The sequence below is a fragment of the Bos mutus genome, unplaced genomic scaffold (genome assembly GCF_027580195.1).
Source record: "Bos mutus isolate GX-2022 unplaced genomic scaffold, NWIPB_WYAK_1.1 CTG250, whole genome shotgun sequence".
In the NCBI taxonomy this organism is placed as follows: Eukaryota; Metazoa; Chordata; class Mammalia; order Artiodactyla; family Bovidae; genus Bos; species Bos mutus.
In genome coordinates this window covers 245,087-272,141 of record NW_027219755.1, presented here as the reverse complement: position 1 = coordinate 272,141, position 27,055 = coordinate 245,087, and the positions used below count along the sequence as shown (strand labels likewise).

At 39.3% G+C, this 27,055-nt stretch overlaps 1 protein-coding gene across 1 annotated transcript in view; it reads right to left on the bottom strand.

Moving 5' to 3' along the window:
* Nucleotides 1-414: 414 nt before the first annotated feature.
* The window catches only part of LOC102282868 (ATP-binding cassette sub-family C member 4-like), a 150,287-nt gene continuing 123,646 nt past the window's right edge, over nt 415-27,055 (bottom strand). Inside the window, 4 exon segments of the mRNA XM_070366902.1 lie at nt 415-549; nt 10,428-10,533; nt 10,973-11,145; nt 23,564-23,653. Of these exon segments, the coding sequence (XP_070223003.1) occupies nt 415-549; nt 10,428-10,533; nt 10,973-11,145; nt 23,564-23,653 (504 nt within the window).

Genomic DNA, 27,055 nt, shown 5'->3' with positions numbered 1-27,055 from the left:
AACTCTCAAATTTCCTGGATATTCCTTGACAGAACCTATTCACAAATGTGCTGAGCACCAATCAGAATGAATGTAAAGGGTATGAAAAATGAGACTGTTCAGTGCTCCATGAGAATCTCAACTCAGAGTCTGAACACATGGAAAGTCGAATCCAAAATCTGTCTCAGGCACAGGTGTGTGCATACAGAAGGGTTCACACATCCCGACCCCACCCCCAGCACTGCTGCAGATTCTCAGCAGACCGTCAGCCTTCTACCTGCCACATGTTGTTAAGACCCAGTCATGAAGCTTCCTCTCTGGAGGCTTCTAACTGAAAACAGCACAGAGTGCTTGCTCCCAGACCCTTGGTGGAGATCCTGTGAAGAGTGAACCCTGGAGGCAAATTTTAATTACAGCTTCCCGCAGCAGGCTCACCTATTTTGCCCTTTTGGTGAGGACAGCAGCCTCCTCCTCGCCCAGTTGTTGAACCATCTTGTAAAATAGGCTGTTTCTATTTTGCAGCAAATTATATGGCTGATTACTTTCTTTCTGAGTCCCTGAATCCAAAACCTGTTAACAGAAGAAAGAAACCCATTAGCACACAATATCCCCCAGTAACATAACTCAGACAATATTTCAAAAAGGGGCAGGTCACGGAGAATTTGGGTGGTAGGACTGATATTTAAATGGTTTGATTACTATGTTTTACTAGGGAGACAAAGGCCCAGCCCGACCTTTCATCATTATATGGTTATAGGAAAGGAAGAAAATAAAAAGTTTAAAATATGATTACTGGAACTGAACAGTCTGTAGCATTTTATATACTGCCCAGGGCATTTGGGGTTGTTATCATTAGTTAGTGCTTTTAGCTCTCAGACTCTGGCCTTTGAGGGCTATTTATACAGATACACAAAGTTGGGAAATATCTTGATTCAAGAAAATCAGACTGCTTTTATCTAAAAAGTAGGTTGACATACAAACCACATGACAGTTTCCTGACAACAAATTATTTGTCCAGTTGATTTGACAATCTGAGCAATATTTTTGGGGAAAAAGTAAATGCTTCCGGAATTTCTTTAGGGTCTGGGATTATGTCAGCCCCTACTGGAAGAACTAATGCTGAAGCTGAAACTCCATTACTTTGGCCACCTAATGGGAAGAGCTGACTCACTGCAAAAAACCCTGATGCTGGGAAAGACTGAAGGCAGGAGGAGAAAGGGACGACCACAGATGAGATTGTTGGATGGCATCACCAATTTAATGGACATGAGTTTGAGCAAATTCCAGTAAGTAGTGAAGGACAGGGAAGTCTGGAGTGCTGCAGTCCATAGGGTTGCAAAGAGTCTGAAACTGAGAGACTGAGTGACTGAATAAGAGGGGCAGAATCCCTTGTCCAAGAGGTTAAGATGCTTCTTGACATTGGCTGTAGCTGTAGTTTATTATTATGAGAGTGGAAGGCTGGCAAAAAGAGCTGCTATATAAGCAGCTTTTGCGGAAGTGGTCTGCACAGAAGGCATTTCTAGAAATACAGTTTTCTTTTGGATAAGACTATAAAAGCAAATAAGAAATTGAGCTCCAAATTGAAGTGATCACAGCCTGCACAGCACATGGGGTAGCCCAACCTGAACTGCCTAGGATCTGAATCTGTTTTCACAAATTACTTTTATTTGCTTCTTTCTCTTTCTTTCTTAGGCTACCTGCCTTTCACCCCTTTTATTGCTCATTAATAAACCTAATTGGAAATTGAAAGGGAGAGGAAGGGGCTCTTAACTTTGCCTCTCTACTTATGAGTGACCTTGGTTAATGGTTATGGAGGAGGAAAAAGTACCTGAAATAATTGACCCAAATAATAGAACTACAAAAACAGTTCTGATGTTACTGCTGCTGCTGCTAAGTCACTTCAGTCATGTCTGACTCTGTGCGACCCCATAGACCGCAGTCCACCAGGCTCTGCCATCCCTGGGATTCTCCAGACAAGAACATTGGAGTGGGTTGCCATTTCCTTCTCCGATGCATGAAAGTGAAAACTGAAAGTGAAGTCACTCAGTCCTGTCCAACTCTTCGTGACCCCATGGACTGCAGCCTACCAGGCTCCTCCATCCATGGGATTTTCCAGGCAAGAGTACTGAAGTGGGGTGCCATTGCCTTCTCCAGTTCTGATGTTAAGTGGAATTTAATTATTCATTTAGGTCATATTTAGAGTAAATGTATCTAAAGAGAATATGCGGTATGGGCTTACCTGGTGGCTCAGTGGTAAAAGAATCTGCCTGCCAATGCAGGAGTCCCAGGTTTGATCCCTAGTCCAGGAAGACCCCACATGCTGTGGAGCAAATAAGTTCATGCACCACAACTACTGAGCCCACATGTCACAACTACTGAAGCCTGAGCGCCTAGAGCCTGTGCTCCACAACAGCAGAAGCCTCTGCAAGGAGAAGTCTGCACATTTGCCACAACTAGAGAAAAGCCCACACAGCAACGAAGACCCAGCACAGCCAAAAATAAATTAATAAAATTATTTTTTTAAAAAAAAAAAGAATATGCTGGAACTCTAAACAAGACACAAGTTATTTTTTCTACACATAGGTATTGCAGTTAACTTCATCCTGTTTATTTAATTGGAAACATTTTTTAAGTCTCATAAAGGGCATATTTCTATTAATCTTTTGTTTATACTGTGAATCATTGTTAAGAGCAGCTTTCTCAAAAGAGTCCAAGAATAATTTAATGTCTCATCTACATAATTAATTTTCTATATGCCTATTGAGCATGCCAGTTTAGATGCCCTGAATGTGCAATTTTACTTAAGTATAGCATAATAGAACATAACTGCTCCTCCTAAAATTGAAGAAGAAAAACTGCAGTTTTAAAACACAGGTCTCAAAATACCTATGTTCAATTAACCTATGAAAGATTAGGTAAGAATATATATTGAAGAAAAGACAGTCTCTTTGCTAGGTAGTACTGGGAAAGCTGTATACCTGGAAATGAATGAAATTAGAAAACTCCCTCATACCACACATAAAAATAAACTCAAAATAGTTGAAAGACCTAAGATAAGACTAGGTATTATAAACAGAAAGGAAAACACAGGCAGAAAACTCTTTGACATAAAATACAGCAATATTTTCTTAGATCAGTCTCCCAAAGCAAAGAAATAGAAGCAAAAATAAACTGGATCTAATTAAACTTAAAAGGCAAGACTCACATTAGGGGCTACAAGAGCTAAGATGGGACATAGACTGAAAAATGGCCAGAAACAGAATTTTACCAAGTTAGCCTTTACATTTACTGGCTTGATCAAAGACTCTAGATATTTCAGAATAAATAAACATAAAGCAAATCTAAATTCTCTTTGTGTACAGAAAAATAGGTATAGTTTTAGATTTTTAACATCCCTTATAAGAATAACATTGCATAATTTCCCACTATGTCCCCACCCTTGCTGTAACACAAGTTAAACTATAAACTAAATCACACATTCAAATTGGTGTGATAATAATCCCAGAACCCCAGGATCTCTCCAGGAACCCCAACCTTGAATTACTTATCAAGCTCTAGTTGGTTATGTAAAAAAACATTACATTGGACAAATGAGTTACATAAGCCCAATAAGACATGTTTATCAAACCTGTTTATGTGTATATATTCTTGGTAGCTGTCTAGACATAAAAATTAAATGGACCCACTGCAAAATAACTCGATCCATTTCATTGGCAAGATGCCATCAGTGAAAAGGAGGAATGCAAGGAGATGTGGGCGAGTGCACCGAGAGGTGGAGGGCAGGAGAGGATGGAGTTAAAGCCTGATGAGAAATTATGACAACAATAGAGATAGATCCCCACTTATTGACAAGTAGAGTTGCAAAGGGAAGGTCTGTGTCATATCTCTGTTTCTGGTCGCCAGGCGATGACACAGGGACAGCTGTCCAAACTTGCATACTGGGTCCAATGAACATAGGTGCCCATGATTTTCTAAGTGACGGGGCAACATGGCAAGTATTAACTCAAAATCCTTTCCTAGATCTTCAAATAATAAATTAGTCTCTCACCAGGGGGGTGATGAAGGCTGGGTTATAGTTGCCTCCACAGTCACTTTCCCAAATCTGCTGCCTTTGCTCATAAGCACTGCCCTCTTAAAGTATCTCTTCTTCCCAACTGTGCTTTCTACCTCCATATTAGTTATTTTCCTTTGAAAACTTGAGTGAAATCTTTTGGAGTTTTTGAAGGAGTTTTCTCTTCTGAAATATTCTAATTACAGCCATGTAGGCTTCTGAAAGAAATGTTCCATGAAGGTGAAAAACAGAATTTAAGTAAAACTCTAGTTAGACATGAGCTGTTTTGTGCTTTCCAGGTGGGGATGTTACAACAGTTTCTGGTTTTGATTTCTGGGGGAAAATTCTACTGAGAAGAGGTTTGTGTTGAGGAAGAAACAAAAACAAAATCAAAAGACTGACTATAAACAAAAGAGGTGGAATCTGCGTTTCCTGTCCCTGGTTTTGTTTTTTCATCATTCATTTCCAAAGAACTTTCTAACTGCAGACAGTGAAAATGTTGACCACAGACAATACTGTTAATGCAAGTGCAGATTGTCACATGCTTCTTTGTTCATGGTTCTAGGGAGAATTCAGGTGATATGAAAACTGCAGTGTGCAGGAATTAGAGGCAACAGCTGTGCTATTGGCTGCAGAGAAAGCAGGTCACAAGCACCCAGCTAATCCTAAAATCTGTAGGAAGAACCCTCTAATGTAGAGACAGTAGTGAGTCTTAGGAGAAAAAGGATTTCTAATTTGTCTGTCTTGCTCCACTGGTTTGGAGCAAATGAGGAAGTTTAACTTAGTTGCTGTTATGACTTTTATGCTTAATCATAACTTAGATGCTGTTATGACATCTTCAAGATACTTTAGAAGAATTTCTTTGTAAAATAAAACTCTGAAACATTAATGGCTTGGTTTATCGAACCAAAACTGGGTAAATCCCTTCGGAGAGCTTTACCATCTGAACCACCAGGGAAGACCCATCAGAGAGCCAACACATACAAAATGGTATTAATTGGGTCACAGTTGTTTCCCAAAAGCCTTTTCTCTTGGTTACTTACACTAAGCAAAACCATATCCATCTAATTATTTCAAGAGTTTTGAATGAAAGTGACAATTTGAAAAATATATAATCTCTAAAGTGAAGTGTTAGTTGCTCAGTCATGTCCAACTCTTTGCAACCCCATGGACTGTAGCCTGCTAGGTTCCTCTGTCCATGGAATTCTCCAGTCAAGAATACTGGAATGAGTAGCCCTTCCCTTCTGTAGGGGATCTTCCTGATTCAGGGGTCAAACCTGGGTCTCCTGCATTGCAGGCAGATTCATAATAGTCTGAGCCACTAGACAAGCCCATATTATGTCAAAGTTTCAGATTAACTATACTCGATCTCTAAGATGAAATTTTAGGCAGCTATTAAAATTGTGCTATAGAAAATTAATGACATGGGGGATTTTAAGAATATATTGTTGCTATAAAAATTCTGCTGATGAGACACTCTGTTTTGCATAAGACTTTAGGCAATGGCACCCCACTCCAGTACTCTTGCCTGGAAAATCCCATGGACAGAGGAGCCTGGTAGGCTACAGTCCATGGGGTCGCTAGGAGTCGGACACAACTGAGAGACTTCACTTTCACTTTTCACTTCCATGCACTGGAGAAGGATATGGCAGCCCACTTCAGTGTTTTTGCCTGGAGAATCCCAGGGACAGGGGAGCCTGGTGGGCTACCATCTCTGGGGTCGCACAGAGTCGGACACGACTGAAGCAACTTAGCAGCAGCAGCAGCATTACACTATTATTAGTTCTAATTTTATCCCAATATTATTACAGCACTATACAACTGTTACATTCTGGTGGTGGGTATTTTGTAATCTTCTCTTTAAAAGATTTAAAAAATTTTTCCTATTTCTACCTTGCACATTTATTGCTCTTTTGTAACAAATATATATATTTTTATGAATTAGGCTCTTCATTTTAAAAAACAGAATAAAAGAAAATATCCATCTATGTTTGTGCCAAAATATTCATCAGTGCAACAATATGTAATTATTACACCTTAACACTTGCAGTGACAGGACTTTATGGTGACAGCACTGTTGGTTATGCCCTTCCTTCGTCAGCATCTGTCACTTCCCCAAGCCCCTCCCCCAGGCTGGCAGCCCGCCCTATGAAGCATCAGGCTTTGCAGCAGATTGACTTGTCTTTATGTCCTTAAAGCTTTCAGAACAGACAATCACCTGCTTTCCAGAAAGGAACTGGTATAAGCATCCCTCGGGGCTATTGTGGGTTCAGTTTCAGAACACCAGAATATAGTGAATATTGCAGTAAAGTGAGTCACGTGCATTTTCTGGTTTTCCAGGGCATATAGAAATTATGTTTACACTATACTATACCCAAGCATGTGTGCAATAGCATTATGTCTGAAAAAAAAAAAAAAATGTACAGACTTTAACTTAAAAATAAGGCATTGCTAAAAAATATTAACCATCATCAGAGACTTCAGTAAGTCATAGTAGTAATAGCAAAGATCATTGATGTTACAGTTCATCAAAGCAACTGCACTGATAGTGAAAATGTCTGACATATTGTGAGAATTACCAAAAGGTGATACAGAGACATGGAATAAGCAGATGCTGATGGAAAAATGGTGCCTATAGACATGCTCGATGCAGGTTTATGACAAGCTCTCAGGTTGTAAAAAAATGCAGTATCTGGGAAGCACAATAAAACAAGGTATGTCTACAGTTCTAAAGCAAGCAATAAAAATAAGATTGCCTCAAAAATTGAAGGTTTGAGAAAAAACATTATTTGTGATATTTTTGCTGCACTGAAAGCCAATTGATAATTAGAAGCTCTAGAATAACATATAAGCTTTACACCTGGGGTGAATGGAGCACAGAGGACAATCCCCAACCCTGAAGCTGGGGGATGCCTGTCTCTTGGTGCCCTGAGGTCTAATCTTGTTATTCCTACAAGAGGAGTCAGCAACAAAAACTAGCTCAGAATGAGAAGTAAACACAGGTCCAAGCTTACATCTCCTGGTGGGACCTCCCCATGACACTACTGATGATCTCAGGGAACCTTAAACTGAAGGTCTCCCAACACAGGAGTGGGAAGAGCAGCTCCACAGTGAAGGGTAAGATCCTTTCTGGAAACAAGGTCATTCATCACAATGATGACAGACTCCAAACAGAACCCTTGCCTTTCCCTTCTCCCTCCATCTTCCCCATTCACCCCGATGCTCAGTCTCTGCACCCAGAAACCAGCATCAACTTCTCTCTCTGCCCTCAGATCCCATGTTCAATCCATCACACAGTCCACTTGGCTCCACTTCCTTATCTAGCCCAGGTCCCACCATGTCACCATTTCCACTGCAGGCACCTTAGACTAAGCCAACAGTCTAGAGAGGGTGCGTTCTAAGAGAGTGAAGATTGAATCTGGAGAACTGAAAGACCATCAGTGTGGTTTTAGCTGTAAAGGAAGGAGGGAGAAGAGAGTGAGACAAAACTAGAAAGTTGGGGAGGGACTGGCTGTACATTGCTTCATAAAAGTCCTTTAAAGATTTGTTCACAGACATTGACCAAGAGAGAAGAAATTGAGATTATAGAAATTTACCAGGAGATATTGATAAGATATTCCAAGATGCTTATTCCTTGGAAAAAAAGTTATGACAAACCTAGAGAATGTATTAAAAAGGAGAGACACTGCTTTGCTGACAAAGGCCCATATAGTCAAAGCTATGATTTTTCCAGAAGTCATGTATAGATGTGAGATTTGGACCATAAAGAAGGCTGAGTGACAGCCAATGAATTGATGCTTTTGAACTGTGGTGCTGGAGAAGACTCTTGAGAGTTCCCTGGACAGCAAGGAGATCAAACAGTCAATCCCAAAGGAAATCAACCCTGTATATTCACTGGAAGGACTGATGGTGAAGCTGAAGCCCCAATACTTTGGCCACCTGATGTGAAGAGCCAACTCACTGGAAAAGAACCTGATGATGGGAAAAATTGAGGGCAGGAGTAGAAGGGGATGACAGAGGATGAGATGGTTGGATGGCATCACCAACTCAATGGACATGGGTTTGTGTAAGCTCTGGGAGATAGTGAAGGAAAGGGAAGCCTGGCATGCTGCAGTCCATGGGGTCACAAAGAGTCAGACAGAACTGAATGACTGAACAACAAACCGATAAGTAAAGTGTTAAAAAAAATGAGCATATTTTGATAATAACAACAAAGCTGACTGGTTCAGAGGATATAGATGTTCACATCTGCAGATCAGGTGCTAAGTTATAACAGTTTAGGACTGATCAGGCGACATGTCCTCCAATTCTGTGCTTCTTCAGTTTCCCTAACCAACCACACATTCCAAGGTGACAGTATTTCTAAGAATTAGATAATAAAAATAATCTGTTACCATGAATGTCATTAATGCTATAATACCGAAAAACCAAAAATAAATCTTTAGGGTACATTTAGGAACAAAGAATTTAATTGAACATATCCTTAACTGAGCTTGAGATCAAGCCATCTTTCTGCTGCTATGTCTAAAGCCTGACAAAGGGCTTGAAACAGGTACATTTCACAGCATCATTTATTTATTATGGAAAAATGGTGCTTTGGGGGACAGTCTTTGAAATACAACTTTGAGAGGTAAGAACAACAAAGTGACAGGTAGAAACTAGAAATAAAAGGTTAATTTCCCAATTAGCATTCAAGAACACAAAATGAAGGACTGACACAAAACATTTCTAGAAATTAAGAGTCACTGTTGGGCAATATTGAATGTCACTTTCATGAAAGTCTGCAGGTAGAGCCTGCTTGCTACTGTGATGTCTAGTCCGCATGACCAGACACACTGCTTGGAGCCTAGACGACAGGATGCCCCACTCCTGTCGTCTGCCTCCCCAGAGCTCACTCCTGAGCATGTCCAGCTTGGGGTGTGAGACTACAGGCACTGCCTCAATGCTGACAGCCTGGTATCTTCTCAGTGCCCCACTGATGATCCCATCTGACAATGCATGTGAAGTAGGATAGGAGGTGATATTCCAGAAGCTGCCCAAGAAGTCAAAAGAGATGGTACTATTATCCTTAGACATAAGGAACTGTGGGTATTGCTAACCACTCATTAGTGATTATTACCTGTTTTGTATGAACCATCAAAATACGTTAAAGTATCTTGCATTCCCTGAGATTATTTGCTGCCAAAGTTTTTCCTTTGAGGAATGCTTTTCTTGTTTTATAAAGCCACATCCTAACATTTATTGAAACTGAGCAAACAACAGAGGGAAAAGACAAGGAAAGAGATAAAATGAAAAAGAGAGAGAAAAGGAATAGTTAGAGGAAGGATATAAAGCTAACGAAGGAAATATTAAATTACTAAGGAAGAAAGAGCCAACTAAACCTGGAAGGAAGATACTAGACAGATAACCAGAGACCAAAGCCTGGAACTTGCCATGTGTGCAGAACAGAGATATTGTGTAAGAGACTTGCTGGTTGTTTAGTTAGTCTCTCATTCCTGATTTGCCTTTCTTTCCAAACTCTCATCTGTGATGCAGAAGCTGGGTCTCTGCAAGTCACTGCATGAGTTCAGACTCTTTTGCCAGGTGGCCTTTGTTAGGTCCTGCAAGTAGGGGGCACTAGAGGGAGACTGAAGGTGGAAACATCTAATGTGCTACCTGATTCTGCTACTAGCATCCCCTCAGCACTGGGACCTGACTCCAGCTCCCACCTATTAGCACCTGGAGAACCAGCCCCATCCTGACCCCTCACAAATATGACCAGCAACCGGGCAGTGACCTCTCCTTGGAGGTCTGAGCATCAATTTTTTAGGGCCTCTCTTCTGAATTCTCAGGTCTGGAGATCTGTCTGAGGATATGGTAGCTGCTTTCTAAAATCATTACCCCAGTGTTTCATTTTTCTAGCCCTCTAATCCATATGTAATACATTTCTTATATGAAATTCTTTCAGTTAAAATACTGTTTTTCTCACTAGGCTTTTTCTTCTCATGGACTCCTGAGAAATCCTACAACTTTAGCCATCAACCTCCTGGCAGTCTAAATTAGAGCCAAATTTTTTGATAAGAGAATCCAAAAATGCTGAAATTACTATGATACAGTGAAAATGATGATGTTCTGCCCCACTAAAATATGGAGCCATAACTTGGGTTTGGAATATTTTAATGGTTGGCGATCATAAAAAAATGACAATTCAAATAGACTTTTAATATGAAAATATAAGATTATTGGATATATTATTTAATAGTGCATTCTAAAAGTATAGTTAAGTACTTGAGTAATTTTCAGGAATGGGAGAAAAAACTAAGAGAAAAATTAATGGACGTTCCTATCAAATTTTACATGGAAGGATACATTGAAAATTGAACATAAATGGAAACAACTAAAATGGAGAGGGTCTTACCCTTATCCATTCACAGTCAATAACGGTGCTCAATCTGTGTGCAACGGTCAGCACAGTGCACTGGGCAAATCTCTCACGAATTTTTTTTTGTATGAACTCATCAGTTCTAGAAACAAAGAAGTTGATTTAGTTCAGTAAAGACAGGAAAAGCAGACTTAAGACTTAAAATTATTCTTTGATATTTTTACAATGTTTTTAAAAATCAATACTTCAACATATAGTCTTTTTCCTTAAAAACTAAGTATAAAAATCTACTTAGAAATTTAATATTTTTTATAAAATTATGGAAAATTAGTCTTCCCTCAAAATTGTTTGAAACTATCAAGAGCTGGATTTAGGAATTCAGCTCTCTTATTGTGCCTCAAAACAACATTAACATCATATAACATGTCTTGGTTTTTTCCTTTGTTTTCTGGAATTAATATTATCAACAGATATCCATGAGGCCAAGAGAGCACTTAGAAACATTTCGAAGATTCACTAAATGTTTTCCATTTACCACATTTACAAGTCAGTTCAAGATTTCCTAGGGCTCAGCTCCATACCTTGGATCCACGTATGACGTGGCTTTGTCAATAATCAATATCTGATTCTTCCTGAGAAGAGCCCTGGTAAGGCACACCAGTTGTTTCTGACCAATACTCAAGTTCAATCCAGATTCTGCTAATTTGGTATTCATTTTAGCAGGAAGACCTTCAATGGATTCTTTAAGTTGTACCTATGGATACAGAAAGAATGACATTTTTCTAAGCAAACTGTTCCTGAAGTAGAGAAGCCTCTTAGACATTAGAACTTTGACATCCTCAGGACTTCTTATGTATCTTGCATGTACAGCCAGGTGAAGGGGAGAGCTCCTTCCAGTGAATGTTCACTGAGAAAGATGGTGGAGTCAACTCAGGACAGAAAGATCTCAGTGTCCCCCACTCCCATCACAGGACATCCACCAGAAATCCCACCTAGGGGTTAGTTACGGAAGTCTCTGAAAAAGTGAAGATATTTCTCCCAATGTGACTTAAACAGAAAAGTTAAAAGGATCTTTATGGTTGAGTCAAGTTTCCCAAAGTACATTTTGCATAGGAGTTGGTACACTAGAGAAAAACTTACAAAAATTTTACAGAAAAACTGGTTTTCTGAAGATATAAGCTTATTGGCCTTTTATTATTTTCTAAAGTTTAATATATGTAAGTTCAAGCAATGGCAAACTGCCCCTTATACATTAGTAATCCTGGAACCCATTCTGATGATGGTTCTTTCCCAAGTTTAATCCTATAAATAGTGGACCAATCAAGTGCGTTTTCTTCAGTATCATAAATGCATTGTAGTGAATGAAAACACATGAAAAATAAAACATAACATCTTATTTCCCAAAGCATATGGATACAGGTTATTGTCATCCAGCAGCTGAGTCGTGCCCAACACTTTGCAACCCCATGGACAGCAGCACACCAGTGTTCCCAGTCCTTCACTATTGCTTGGAGTTTGCTCAAACTCAGGTCCATTAAACTGGTGATGCCATCCACCCATCTTGTCTTCTTTTGTACCCTTCTCCACCTGCCTTCCATCTTTCCCAGCATCAGGGTCTTTTTCAATGAGTTGGCTCTTCACATCAGGTGGCCAAAGTATTGGAGCTTCAGCTTCATCATCAGTCCTTCCAAGGAAAATTCAGGGTTGATTTCCTTTAGGATTGACTGGTTTGATCTCCTTGCTGTCCAAGGGACTCTCAACAATTTTCTCCAGAATCACAGTTCAAAAGCATATGTTCTTCAATACTCAGCCTTCTTTATGGTCCAACCCTCACATTGGTACATGACTACTGGGAAAACCATAGGTTTGACTACATGGACTTTGTTGGTAAAATGATGTCTCTGCTTTTTAATATTCTGTCTAGGTTTCTTGCAACTCCTCTTCCCAGGAGCAAGCATCGTTTAATTTCATGGCTGCAGTCACCATCTGCAGTGATTTTGGAAATAAAATCTGTCATTGTTTCCCCTGTTTCCCCATCTACTGCAATGAAGTGATGAGACAGGATGGCATGATCTTAGTTTCTTGAATGTTGAGTTTTAAGCCAGCTTTTTCACACTCCTCTTTCACTTTTATCAAGAGGCTCTTTAGTTCCTCTTCACTTTCTATGATTAGGGTAATATCAGATGCATATCTGAGGTTATTGATATTTCTCCCAGAAATCTTGATGCCAGCTTGTGCTTCATCCAGCCTGGCATTTTGCATGATGTACTCTGCATATAAGTCAAATAAGCAAGGTGACAACATATAACCTTGATGTACTCCTTTCCCAATTTGGAACCAGTCCAAATTGTTGCTTTGGAACAACTGTTTCATGTCCAGTTCTAACTGTTGCTTCTTGACCAGCATATAGTTTCACAGGAGGCAGGTAAGGTGGTCTGGTATTCCTATCTCTTTAAGAATTTTCCACAATTTGTTGTGATCCACACAGTGAAAGACTTTAGTGTAGTCAATGAAGTAGATTGTTTTTTTTTTTAAATAGAATTCTGTTGCTTTTTTGATGACCCAATGGATGTTGGCAATTTGATCTCTGGTTCCTCTGGCTTTTCTAAATACAGTTTGTACATTTGGAAGTTCTTGCTTCATGGACTATTGAAGCCTAGCGTGAAGGATCTTGAGTATTGCTTTGCTAGCATGTGAAATGAGTGCAATTGTATGGTAATTTAAACATTCTTTGGCACTCCCCTTCTTTAGGATGGGAATGAAGACTGATTTTTTTTCCAGTCCTGTGGCCACTGCTGAGTCTTCCAAATTTGCTGGCATATTGAGTGCAACACTTTCACAGCATCATTTTTTAGGATTTGAAATAGATCAGCTAGAATTCTGTCACCACTAGCTTTCTTCATCATGATGCTTTCTAAAGCCCACTTGACTTTGTGTTCCAGGATGTCTGTCTTTAAGTGACTGATCACATCATTGTAGCTATTTGGGTCATTAAGACCTTTTTAAAAAACAGTTCTTCCGTGTATTCTTGCCACCACTTCTTAATCTCTTCTGCTTCTGTTAGGTCCATACTGTTTCTGTCCTTTTTTGTGCCCATCCTTGCAGGAAATGTTCTCTTGGTATTGCTAATTTTATTGAAGAAATCTCTGGTCTTTCCTTTTCTATTGTTTTCCTCTATTTCTTTGCATTGATCACTTAGAAAGGCTGTCTTATCTCTCTGTGCTATTCTTTGGAACTCTGTATTGAGATGGGTATATCTTTCCTTTTCTCCTTTGCCTTTAGCTTCTCTTCTTTTCTCAGCTATTTGTAACGCCTTCTCAGACAATCATTTTGCCTTGTTGCATTTCTTTTTCTTGGGGATGGTTTTGTTCACCACCTCCTGTAGAGTGTTACAAACCTGTGTCCATAGATTTTCAGGCACTTCTGCCTATCAGAACTAATCCCTTGAATCTACTTGTCACTTCTACTGTATAATTTGTAAGGGATTTGTTTTAGGTCACGTTGGAATTGCTTTGTGGTTTCCCCTACTTGCTTCAATTTATGCCTGAGTTTTGTAACAAGGAGTTCATGATCTGAGCCATAGTCAGCTGCCATCTTGTTTTTGCTGACTGTATAGAGCTTTTCCATCTTTGGCTGCAATGAATATAATCAATCTGATTTCAGTATTGACCATCTGGTGATGTCCATGTATAGAGTTGTCTCTTGTGTTGTGGGAAGAGGGTGTTTGCTATGACCAGAACGTTCTCTTGACAAAACTCTGTTAGCCATTGTCCTGCTTCATTTTGTACTCCAAGGCCAAATTTGCCTGTTATTCCAGGTATCTCTTGACTTCCTACTTTCACATTTCAGTTCCCTATGATTAAGAAGACATCTTTTTTGGTTTTAGTTCTAGAAAGTCTTCTAGCTCTTCATTGAACTGTTCAACTTCAGCTTTTTTAGCATTAGTGGTTGGGACATAGACTTGGATTACTGTGATACTGAATGGTTTCCCTTGGAAATGAACTGAGATCATTCTGTCATTTTTGCGATTGCACCAAAATACCGCATTTTAGACTTTTGTTGAATATTATTTTTCCAGCCAAACAAAAATAAACTGGAGACTTGAAGCCAGGCAGCCTGGGCATAAGTCTTGCCTGGCTGTGCCAACTGGGCAAGTTTCCTGAACCTACTCTAACTTATCTTCCTAAACTCTAAGTAAGACTATAATATCATAATTATAAAGGTGTGTACCTCTTAAGATTGTTAAGAATATTAAATGTGTCAGTGCATGTAGAATTTGTAACAGATCAATATATATTGTCCATTATTAATAATGCTATCAGCTCACCCTTCCTCAAGTTATGCTTAACTTTTCTCCTTTGCATGTATCAGCACTGAGATTTTGTTACATATGTACATTTTGTTACATATGATTGGCTTGATTTTCAACTTCTCCAGGAGAATTTCAGCTCCAGAAGGACAGACATTTTATCTCTTGATGATTGTGACAGCCTCAGAATCTGCAGCATTGCCTAACAAGCTCTTAGTAGATATTTGTTGGCTGGATGAAGGTGGGCTTCCCTGGTGGCTCAGTGGTAAAGAATCCACCTGCCAAACAGGAGACTTGGGCTTGATTCTGGGTGAGATCCCCTGGCTAAGGAAATCGCAATCCACTCCAGTATTCTAACACTGTTTCCTTAGTAAGTGTAATTGTAAAAAGGATATATTCTTATAACAATTAACTGACTCCAAGATATCATATCACACTTTAAACAAAGGAAAGCACTGAAAAAGTTATAATTTAAGGAAAATAGAACAAATAATAACTATTCAAACTATACATCTCTGTATAGAATACTTCAGATTATTTTTGAACTTGGGAAAATAATAGAATATAGCAAAACTCAAAAAAATAAACTGGACTCATAAGGCACCCTGTCTCCATCATTGCTATGTGCACTCTGTGTAGTAGGTGCTGACGCCTCTCACATGAGGTGAACACAGATGTCAGGTGCTTTCCAAATTTTGTGGAACTTTATTACTTTTCAAAGAGAAAATCTGATGTGGGCCAGAAGGAGACACTGAAATGCAATCAACAGATGGGGAAGAGCTTTTACTAGAGCAGGGCCAGCAGTAAAGGAAGTTCACCTAACACAAGGCCCGGGGAAATGGACATGTGACCTGTTGCCACCTCAAGGACTGAACCACGTGGTTCCTGATGCATCGGCTGCTAATGCCCAGATTTCTGTATCTCGGTTTCCTGTGTGATGTGACACACTTGTGTCCTAACAGAGACACTATCAATGTTAGACATTTATCCACATGATTTCTTCCCAGTTTTGACAGGACATTTTTGTTATTGTTTAGTTGTTAAGTTGTGAAATTTATGGACTATAGCCCACCAGGTTCCTCTGTCCATGGGATTTCCCAGGCAATAATATTGGAGAGGGTTACCATTTGCTCTTCTAGGTAATTCGCCCAACTCAGGGATCAATCCCACTTTCCCCCCATTACAGTCAGACTCTTTATCACTGAGCAACTGGGGAAGCCCCCATACTCTACCCTTAATTCTAAATCCCAGTATCTATGGTGTTTTGTTTTTGCTTTTTAACAGAAGCAACACATCAATGATTCATTCCCAGAGTTTTATCTACTATGAAGTTTTAACCTCTGAGTGATAAAGTACTTCATCTTTAGGTACTACTCATGTTATATTTTTAGAGCTGCCTTTGCTTTTTAGCACCCCAATAGCACTAATTTCTGATGAACTTTTATCAGTTTACAGTAAGTTGGCAAGTTTTCAGTACAGGAAAAATGTACTTTCAGCATATTTAGAAAAATAAACAAAATGAGACAGGCAGCATCCATAGGACTGTCTTCCTTCTGATTGTCCATCTCTGCCAAGGAAGAAGGAGGAAAGAGAACTAGAGGACACTAAAAAAATTTTAAGCCATATTTTCCTTTTAACTGAAGTTCATAAAGAGGAAAATATAATGGTTCTCTCCTACTCATTCTCAGGTTAACTCTGTGAGTTTGGGTTCATATATCCAGTTAGGCATCATACACAAATTAATAACTAGGGGTTTTGGTTCACTTAAAAACTGACTTCATTGATTGAGTGATACCTCTGATGAGGGTGAAGGAGGAGAGTGAAAAAGTTGGCTTAAAACTCAACATTAATAAAACTAAGATCATGGCATTCAGTCCCATCATTTCATAGCAAACAGAAGGGGAAAAGATAGAAGCAGTGACAGATTTCCTTTTCTTGGACTCTAAATTCAGTGCAGATGGTAACTGTAGCCTTGAAATTAGAAGATGATTTCTTCTTGGCAGGAAAGCTATAATAAAACTAGACAGTGTGTTAAAAAGCAAAGATATCACTTTGCTGACGAAGGTCCGTATAATCAAACCTATGGTCTTTCCAATAGTCATCTACAGATGCAAGAGCTGGACAACAGAGCACTGAAGAATCAATTAGATTATGGACTGTTCCATCTCTGGGTTAGGGAGATCCCCTGGAGAAGGGGATGGCTATCCACTCCAGTATTCAGGCCTGGAGAATTCCATGGACTGTATAGTCCTTGGGTGCAATCTATAGTACTTGGATGCAATCTCAAAAACGACAGAATGATCTCTGTTCATTTCCAAGGCAAACCATTCAATATCACAGTAATCCAAGTCTATGCCCCAACCAGTAACGCTGAAGAAGCTGAAGTTAAACAGTTCTATGAAGACCTATAAGACCTTTTAGAACTAACACCCCAAAAAGATGTCCTTTTCATTATAGGGGACTGGAATGCAAAAGTAGGAAGTCAAGAAACACCTGGGGTAACAGGCAAATATGGCCTTGGAATATAGAATGAAGCAGGGCAAAGGCTAATAGAGTTTTGCCAAGAGAATACACTAGTCATAGCAAACACCTTCTTCCAACAACACAAGAGAAGACTCTACCCATGGATATCAACAGATGGTCAACACTGAAATCAGATTGATTATATTCTTTGCAGTCAAAGAGGGAGAAGTTCTATACAGTCAGAAAAAAAAAAAAAAGATCAGGAGCTGACTGTGGCTCAGATCATGAACTCCTTAATGGCAAATTCAGACTTAAATTGAAGAAAGTAGGGAAAACCACTAGACCATTCAAGTACAACCTAAATAAAATTCCTTATGAGTATACAGTGGAAGTGAGAAATAGATTTAAGGGACTAGATCTGATAGAGTGCCTGATGAAGTATGGATGGAGGTTTGTGACACTGTACAGGAGACAGGGATCAAGACCATCCCCATGGAAAAGAAATGAAAAAAAGCAAAATGGCTGTCTGGGGAGGCCTTACAAACAGCTGTGAAAGGAAGAGAAGTGAAAAACAAAGGAGAAAAGGAAAGATATAAGCATCTGAATGCAGAGTTTCAAAGAATAGCAAGGAGAGATAAGAAAGCCTTCCTCAGTGATCAATGCAAAGAAATAGAGGAAAACAACAGAATGGGAAAGACTAGAGATCTCTTCAAGAAAATCAGAGATACGAAGGGAACATTTCATGCAAAGATGGGCTCAATAAAGGACAGAAATGGTATGGACCTACAGAGGCAGAAGATATTAAGAAGAGGTGGCAAAAATACACAGAAGGACTGAACAAAAAAGATCTTCATGACCAAGATAATCACGATGGTGTGATCACTCACCTAGAGCCAGACATCCTGGAATGTGAAGTCAAGTGGGCCTTAGAAAGCATCACTACGAACAAAGCTAGTGGAGGTGATGGATTTCCAGTTGAGCTATTTCAAATCCTGAAAGATGATGCTGTGAAAGTGCTTCACTCAATATGTAAGCAAATTTGGAAAACTGAACAATGGCCACAGGACTGGAAAAGGTCAGTTTTCACTCCACTCCCAAAGAAAGGCAATGCCAAAGAATGCTCAAACTACCGCACAATTGCACTCATCTCACACACTAGTAAAGTAATGCTCAAAAGTCTCCAAGCCATGCTTCAGCAGTACATGAACCGTGAACTTCCAGATGTTCAAGCTGGTTTTAGAAAGGGCAGAGGAACCAGAGATCAAATTCCGAACATCTGCTGGATCATGGAAAAAGCAAGAGAGTTCCAGAAAAACATCTATTTCTGTTTATTGACTATGCCAAAGCCTTTGACTCTGTGGATCACATTAATAAACTGTGGAAAATTCTGAAAGAGATGGGAATACCAGACCACCTGACCTACCTCTTGAGAAACATATATGCAGGTCAGGAAGCAAGAGTTAGAACTGGACATGGAACGATAGACTGATTCCATACAGGGAAAGGAGTACGTCAAGAATGTATATTGTCAGCCTGCTTAATTAACTTATATGCAGAGTACATCATGTGAAACACTGGGCTGGAAGAAGCACAAGCTGAAATCAAGATTGTTGTGAGAAATATCAGTAACCTCGGATATGCAGATGACACCACCCTTATGGCAGGAAGTGAAGAGGAACTAAAAAGCCTCTTGATGAAAGTGAAAGAGGAGAGTGAAAAAGTTGGCTTAAAGCTCAACATTTAGAAAACAAAGATCATGGCATCTGGTCCCATCACTTCATGGGAAATAGATGGGGAAACAGTGGAAACAGTGTCAGACTTTATTTTGGGGGGCTCCAAAATCACTACAGATGGTGACTGCAGCCATGAAATTAAAAGACGCTTACTCCTTGGAACGAAAGTTTTGACCAACATAGATAGCATATTCAAAAGCAGAGATATTACTTTGCCAACAAAGGTTCGTCTAGTCAAGGCTATGGTTTTTCCTGTGGTCATGTATGGATGTGAGAGTTGGACTGTGAAGAAGGCTGAGCGCAGAAGAATTGATGGTTTTGAACTGTGGTGTTGGAGAAGACTCTTGCGGGTCCCTTGGACTGCAAGGAGATCCAACCAGTCCATTCTAAAGAATATCAGTCCTGGGCATTCTTTGGAAGGAATGAAGCTAAAGCTGAAACTCCAGTTTTAGCTGGAGTTTGGCCACCTCATGTGAACAGACTCATTGGAAAAGACTCTGATGCTGGGAGGGATTGGGGGCAGGAGGAGAAAGGGACAACAGAGGATATGATGCCTGGACAGCATCACTGACTCTATGGACATGAGTTTGGGTGAACTCCGGGAGTTGGTGATGGACAGGGAGGCCTGGCGTGCTGAAATTCAGTGCTGTAATTCATGGGGTTGCAAACAGTCAGACACGACTGAATGACTGAACTGAACTGAGGTGAAGAATCAATGCTTTTGAACTGTGGTACTGGAGCACACTATTCATAGTCCCTTGGAAAACAAGGAGATAAAACTAGTCAGTCTTAAAGGAAATCAACCCTGAATATTCTCTGGAAAGACTGATGCTGAAGCTGAAGTTCCAATATTTTGGCCACCTGATGCAAACAATTGACTCTTTGGAAAAGACTCTGATGCTGGGAAACATTGAAGGCAGAAGGAGAAGAGGGATCAGATGATCATATGTCTGGATGGCATCATTGACTCAATGGACATGAACTTGGGCAAATTCCAGGAGATGGTGAGGGACAGGAAAGCCTGGCATGCTGCAGTCCATGAGGTCACAAAGAGTCAGAGGTGACTTAGCAACTGAACAAAAATAACTTAGAATGATAAATCACCCCTTTATCCAGATCGTCTAGGAATTATTTCTTTATCACATTTGTATGTTTTTCAACGAATGATTTGGTAAGGTTTCTTTTAAAATAGTCATAAGGAATCAATTCCTAGAGAAGAATAATAATGGGATGATTTCTTTAAGTGATATCACCAAAATCAATAGAGTTAATTCCAGAAGCATTACATGGAAACCACACACTTCACTTAGTGAAATAAACTCACATTTCTTTTTTTTATAGAAAGTTCCAAATGTAGTTTAAATAGAAGTAGATCTTAGTATTATCTAGTACTTCAGCATTTTTATAACTTAGATAGCCTCTCTGTCCATGGAACAATGTGTTCTAAAATTCTAGAGTAATGCTACCTGTGAATCTGTGAAAAAAGGTCTCAATCTGGGAAACAAATAGAAAAATAATTTACCAGTACTTCCTGTTTTTTCTTTTTTAAGATGTGTCCCAATTTCACCATTAAATTTGTCCTATGAATTAGAGAATAATGGATCATCCTTTCGTTCTTTGCGTTTTATGGTTAAATGCTCTACACACCTCTTGTAGAATTTTACTGCAAAAGTGTTGGGAGCTGCGTTAGGCATTACTGACAAAATGGAGGCATAGCCCCAACCCCTTCTCCTTGTCCTGTGGGCACAGACCTGGGATGAAGGAGTTGGGCCTTGTGATTCTGACTTGTCTTTTCCTCTCCTTGGCTGAGTTGACTGAAAAGGAATATTAAGCTTCTTACTGTTCTTGAGAGGAGCATGAGAAGGCACAAAGCCTTCTGCAGCTGTGCTCAGAGAATAATTCATAAAGTTAATCACTGACATTTGTTCAAGGGCTTGTACAAAAGAGTATTCCAGGATGAGCACATTGGCCACAGCTTGAGGCCATGGGAGCGATTGCTATCTGTAGCCTATTTGTGAGGAAAATGTTTATGGCAAAGGAGTTTACTGAATTTAGGGCTTAGTAATAATTAAAATAGTTAGAAGTTAAAGATTTAAGAAATGTTGTAATGTTAGCATATTTTATTATAGCTTATAGAGGTTAGGAATTTTAGAGATACTAATAGAAGTCTTTTTAAGAGATAGTGAGCTCAGGATGTTAGGGGCAAACAGGATTTAGAAAGATAAGAAATAAACTGAGGAATGTAGCATGAGTTACAATGTAATCACAAGTTAACTATAGGACACATAAGAGAAAGTAGATAATAGATGGTAAAGCTTATTCAGAGAGAATCGCTGAAGCAGGAACTGTGTTTGAAGGGCAACAGTGATTTATGGAGATAACAAATCTGGGTGAGGGGAAATAGAAAATGTCAAACCTCCAACCTAATGCTTTTGTAAAAGTACAAAAGAGAATCATAAGCTTGAAATAAATATGCAGTCCAAGAAAATTGAGAGGCTGCATCATTTCTCGCTGACACTGCTCACCCCTTCAGGTTGAATCCCTGGTTGCTGGAGCTGGACTCCAGCATAAAAGACTCACAAACTTAAATGAAATCAGAGGTACACTGTTTTTCAGGCAGGAGAAGGTGAAGCAATCGACCCAATTTAAGAAAATAAAATCCACATGCTGCTGAAAAGCAGGGTGGGTGTATAAAGACTCAGTGGTGACATCCTTCAGAAACCAGAATTACTGGCTGGAAATGGTCATACCTCCAAATCTGCCTGCTTACAGTCAAGGCTCATCTGCATATTACAGATTTCAGAGCTTCCCTGGAAGGGTGACACTAAATGACAAACACACCAATTCAAACCAACATGAACAATAAATCTCTCAGATTTGTGTAACAACAACAACAACAACAACAAAGATTAAAAAATATATATGCCACACTTCTCTGAAATGAAAAGATCAATCACTTAGTAGTTATTTAGGTAGAGTGTTTTCCCTGTGTTGTCCTCTAAGAATGTTATAGTATCTGGCCTTCCATTTAGATTTTCAATCTACTTTGAGTTTAATTTTGTATATGGTATCAGGGAGTGCTCTAATTTTCTTCTTTTACACATCGCTGTCCAGTTTTCCTACACCACTTACTGAAGAGACTGCCTTTTCTCCATTGTATATTCTTGCTTCCTTTGTCATAGGTTAGGTGACCACAAGTATGTGAGTTCATCTCTGAGCTTTCCATCCTGTTCCATTGATCTATATTTCTGTTTTTGTGCCAGTGCCATACCATCTTGACTACTCTAGCTCTGTATTAAACTAGTGACAAAGTTCATTTAAGTTTTTCCATAAAATCTTATGTAACAAACGTTTTGGTCAACTTAATAATATATTCTGAAGTCAGGGAACCTAATTTCTCCAGCTTCATTTTTATTTCTTAAGACTGCTTTGGCTACTTGGGATCTTTTGTGTTTCCATTAAAACTGTAAAATTTTTGGCTCTAATTCTATGAAAAAATGCCACTTGTAGTTTGACAGGGATTGTATTGAATCTGTAGCTTCTTTGGGTGTATAGTCATTTTCACAATATTGTTTCTTCCAATCCAAGAACGTGGTATATCCCTCCATCTGTTTTGTGTCATCTTTGATTTCTTTTGTCAGTATCTTGTAGTTTTATGAGCACAGGTCTTTTGTCTCCTTAGGTAGGTTTATTCCTAGGTATTTTATTCTTTTTGTTGCAATGGTAAATGAGATTGTTTTCTTAATTCCTCTTTCTGATCTTTCATTGTTAATGTATAGGAATGCTCATTCTTACTTTTTAAAAGCAAAAGACTACATACGGAAAAACCACTGCAATATTGTAAAGTAATTAGCCTCCAACTAAAATAAATAAATTACAAAAAAGAAGTCTAGGGTTTCTGCCATCAGTAGAACTGATTTATAAAAGGAGTGAAAAATCACAAAATAGTCTGTATTAAAATACAAACTGACAGCAACTTAATAGTCAAATTTTCTTTTCATGCAAGGGTTAAGAAATTCAAAGAAGCGGAGCAAGGGAAAACATGACACAAATAACAGAAAATTCTCTAGAAATGAACCTACCCATATAAAAGCTGAGAAGATGTTCCAGGGTTCTGTTATCTGCATTCATGCTACAGCATTAAAATGACATAATTGCTAATAAATAATCATCAGTAATTCTGACTATATAATTTACCTTTATAAACACTTTCCTATGAAACTCCTACATTTTATTAGTATGATCTTGTTTATATCTTTTAGTTAATAAGGAAAAACTACTATTGTCTCCACTTAGGAGATGTTTCCTAAGACCAAAGGAATAAAATTAATATTGGAGTGTAATGGAGTAATTAATTCACTAGGTCACTAGTAGAATTTGATCCCACAGTTTTAACATCTAATTGAGTACTCTACTAAAGACAAGATAATGTGTCTATTTGTTCAGGGTTCTAGGAAAACAGCTAAAATGAAAACATGTCACATTATATTATTGATTTTCATCATCATCAATACACACATTTTTAATCATACCCATGTCATCAGTGTTTTCCTATTACCAAAGTCAGTGAAACTGACATGCTCCCCTTAATTATCTGCAATGCTCTAAATGTAAACACACATATACAGATGATAACAAGTTAATTACAGTTACTATTAATAAATTACCTCTTCTAAGGCATTCCACAGTTCGTTATCCGCATGCTCATTAAAGGGATCCAGATTTTCCCTCATTGTTCCAGTGAATAAAACAGGTTCCTAAATATGCCAAAACAGTGAGTGTTATTACCTTAACCTCTTTTTATTTTATTCTAATGTGTACAGACTGTCAAAATTAAAATACAAAAACATCTAAATTCATTAATTATTAATAATAAAGTTGTAAATGTATGTTTACAAAATAGTATCTCTAAAATAATTTTCCATTGTACAAAGTGTGCTACAAAATATCTTCTGAACTACTGAACACTAACAGAAGAAAGTGTTGAAGTTTTTTTCATCTTAAGGAAAAAACTGAAGACAAAGGAAGACTTGATTTAAAAAAAAAAAAAAAATACCACCCTGGTAATAAATATCTGTTTAAACATTCACACAAACTGAGGAGATAATTACATGAGAAAGTTAACATCAAGATCTACATAAATTAACTGTCAATCTTGGTGTGACTGGGAAATACCAACAGCATGATTATTAGAGGTTTGTGCCTCAAAGCAAACCATTAAATATTTACACATTAGCACCGAAGACTAAACTAGGCAATTTTCTCCATTGGTCAGACTGTCTTCTAGGATCTGGACTCTCTCCACATGTGTGAAATGAACATTCCCACATGTGCAAGGGGAGTGTCAGCTCCTAGGGTCTGCAGCACCTCTGTCCACGGAGAGATCACCTCTGATTTTGGAATCAGCTGGCCTCCACATTCTCTCACACGTGTGTTAGGATGGCTTGCCTCACAGAACTTCATTATTAACTGCAAGGACAGGAGGACCTAAAACCCACTGTGACCTGTGTCATGATGCTATGCTATGCTATGCTAAGTCACTTCAGTCATGTCCGACTCTGTGCGACCCCATAGACGGCAGCCCTAAGTCCCATCCCTGGGATTCTCCAGGCAAGAACACTGGAATGGGTTGCCATTTCCTTCTCCAATGCATGAAAGTGAGAAATGAAAGTGAAGGTGCTCAGTCGTGTCTGACTCTTCGCAACCCCATGGACTGCAGCCTACCAGGCTCCTCCATCCATGGGATTTTCTAGGCAAGAGTACTGGAGTGGGGTGCCACTGCCTTCTCTGCTGTGTCATGATACTTTAATTTAAATAGTTCTTCCTATTCCTCTGCTTCAGGAGGAGCCACAAGTAAATTAATCTGGGAATATATGTCTCTTCTTGGCCTCAAGAGAGAATCCTGTGCATAAGCTACTATAGGCCATTTACATTTTCTTCTGGAAGGCTCAGTAAGCCAAGTCTTAAGATTATGGGCAGAAGAGAAGAGCCCAATTGGCTCCTTTCAGTGAAGGGGGCAGGACAAGGGGAGGCACATGTGTGGGAACAAGAGGAGACCTGACTCCTCCACAAGTGCCCAGAACTGCTCAGAATCCCCATGTTCAAATCCCACCTGGCCTTGAGGCTGGACTTTCCTCCTCACTTCACAAAAGCCTGAGAGGAAAGATGAAGAAGACAGACATTTCTTTTCCCTAATCATGAGGAAGAATGATACTCAGGAAGCCTTCCAATCCTTCCTTCAGTATGGTCTCAGTTTTAAGTCTAGTGAGAGAGAAATGAATACAGAAAACTCAGGGTGTGCCACCAAAAAAAGACATACTCCTGAGCAAACTCCACAATTAAAAAGACATTATAAAGGGAGATTTAATTGCACAAAGTTGATTAAGTGGCCAATATGCTTCCAAAGCACTAAAAATCACTACTCATACAATATTTTAGAATGAGTACTTGTCGGGAGCCACATTAGGCATTGCTAACAAAATGGAGGCACGGCCCCAACCCCCTCTCCTCATCCTGCAGGCACGGTCCTGGGATGATGGAGTTAGGTCCTGTGATTCTGACTTGTTTTTTCCTTTCTTCAGTTGAATTGGCTGCAAAGAATGTTAAGGTGGTTATTGTTCTTGAGAGGAGCGTGAGAAGGCACAAAGCCTTCTGCAGTTGTGCCCAGAGAATAATCCATAAAGTTAACCACTGATATTTGTTCAAGGATCTTTACAAAGAGCATTCCAGGGTGAGCATGTAGGCCACAGCTTGAGGCCGTGGGAAGGATTGTTATCTGAGACCTGTTTGTGAGGGAAATGTTTATGGCAAGGGAAGTTTGCTGAGTTTAGGGTTTAGGAATAGTTAAGAATAGTTAGAAGCTAAAAGTTTAAGGAATGTTGTAGTGTTAGCATATTTTACTATAGCTTGTAGGGATTAGGAATTTTAGAATTAATAGCTAGAAGCCCTTTTAGGAAATAGTGAGTTTAGGAAATTAGGGGCAAGCAGGATTTAGAAAGATAAGAAATAAACTGAGGAATGTAGTATGCAGCCCAGACATAAGCATGAGTTACAATGTAATCACAAGTAATCACATTCTGAGAGAATCACTGAGGCAGGAACTCTGTTTGAAGGGCAACAATGAGACAATTAATTTGGGTGAGGGGGAACTGAAAATGTCAAACCTTTGACCTAATGCTTTTGTCAAAGTATAAAAGAGAACCTGGAGCTTGAAATAAACATGTTCCTTTTCAAGGGAATAACCACAATTCTACTTCAGATTTTTATAAAAACTTGTTAGTCTTTGTAATTATCAACCTTAAGATTCCCACATGCAGGTGATTTCTCATCCTTCAGCTGTCTCCATGAGTTTTACACAAGCGACATAGCCAGGCAAGGGGAGGCTCGTCCCCAATATTCTTCCTCCTTCCCTTCTCCATCTTCCCTTCATTTTCCAGTTTCTTTCAAGTAAGCAGGCTACTCCCTGCATATAATCTCAATCTCAATTGAACTACTTCAGATCCTGAGCACAAAGAACACACATACTTCAGCTACCTGTTGTTCTGGAAATTTGTTAAGAAGAACTTTCATTTTAGATTATTCCTAAAATTTTGAACAGAAGTTGAGGGGTATCTTCTTAAAAACACAATTCATCTTTGAAAGTTCACCCCAGGACTGATGGTCTATGTCCCCACTCCCCTGTCTCTGCTCCTACCCAGGTCCTTGTTACCATCACAACTCCCCAGTTCTGACCTGTTCATGCAGGGTAAGCAGTGACGGGGATGAGCCTGGGAGGAAGAGAGAACACCATGGAAGCTCCCTGCTTCCTGGATCACAAGGACCTGGGATCCAGGGAAGATGGTGTGGGCCTGGCTCAGCTAAGAGGGGCAACTCAAAGAAAGAGCACTGGGCTCCCCCCTCTGCAGAGTCTGCTCTCAGCTTCCTAAGTTTCCTATACTGGGGTGTTGAGACACAAGCATCACTGCTTCCTACTCATTTGTGGGGAAGACAAATGTAAGTTTTTTCACTTAGACAAGTAAATTCAGGCAACCAAACTAACAGACTTTCTCCACCTCTGCAGGTAGCAAGACGCTGCAAAGACAAAGGGCTCTTGGTTGGGGAGGGATAACATTTTGAGTATCTTCTCCTGACACATATCAGCCCATAACATACAAGTGCAT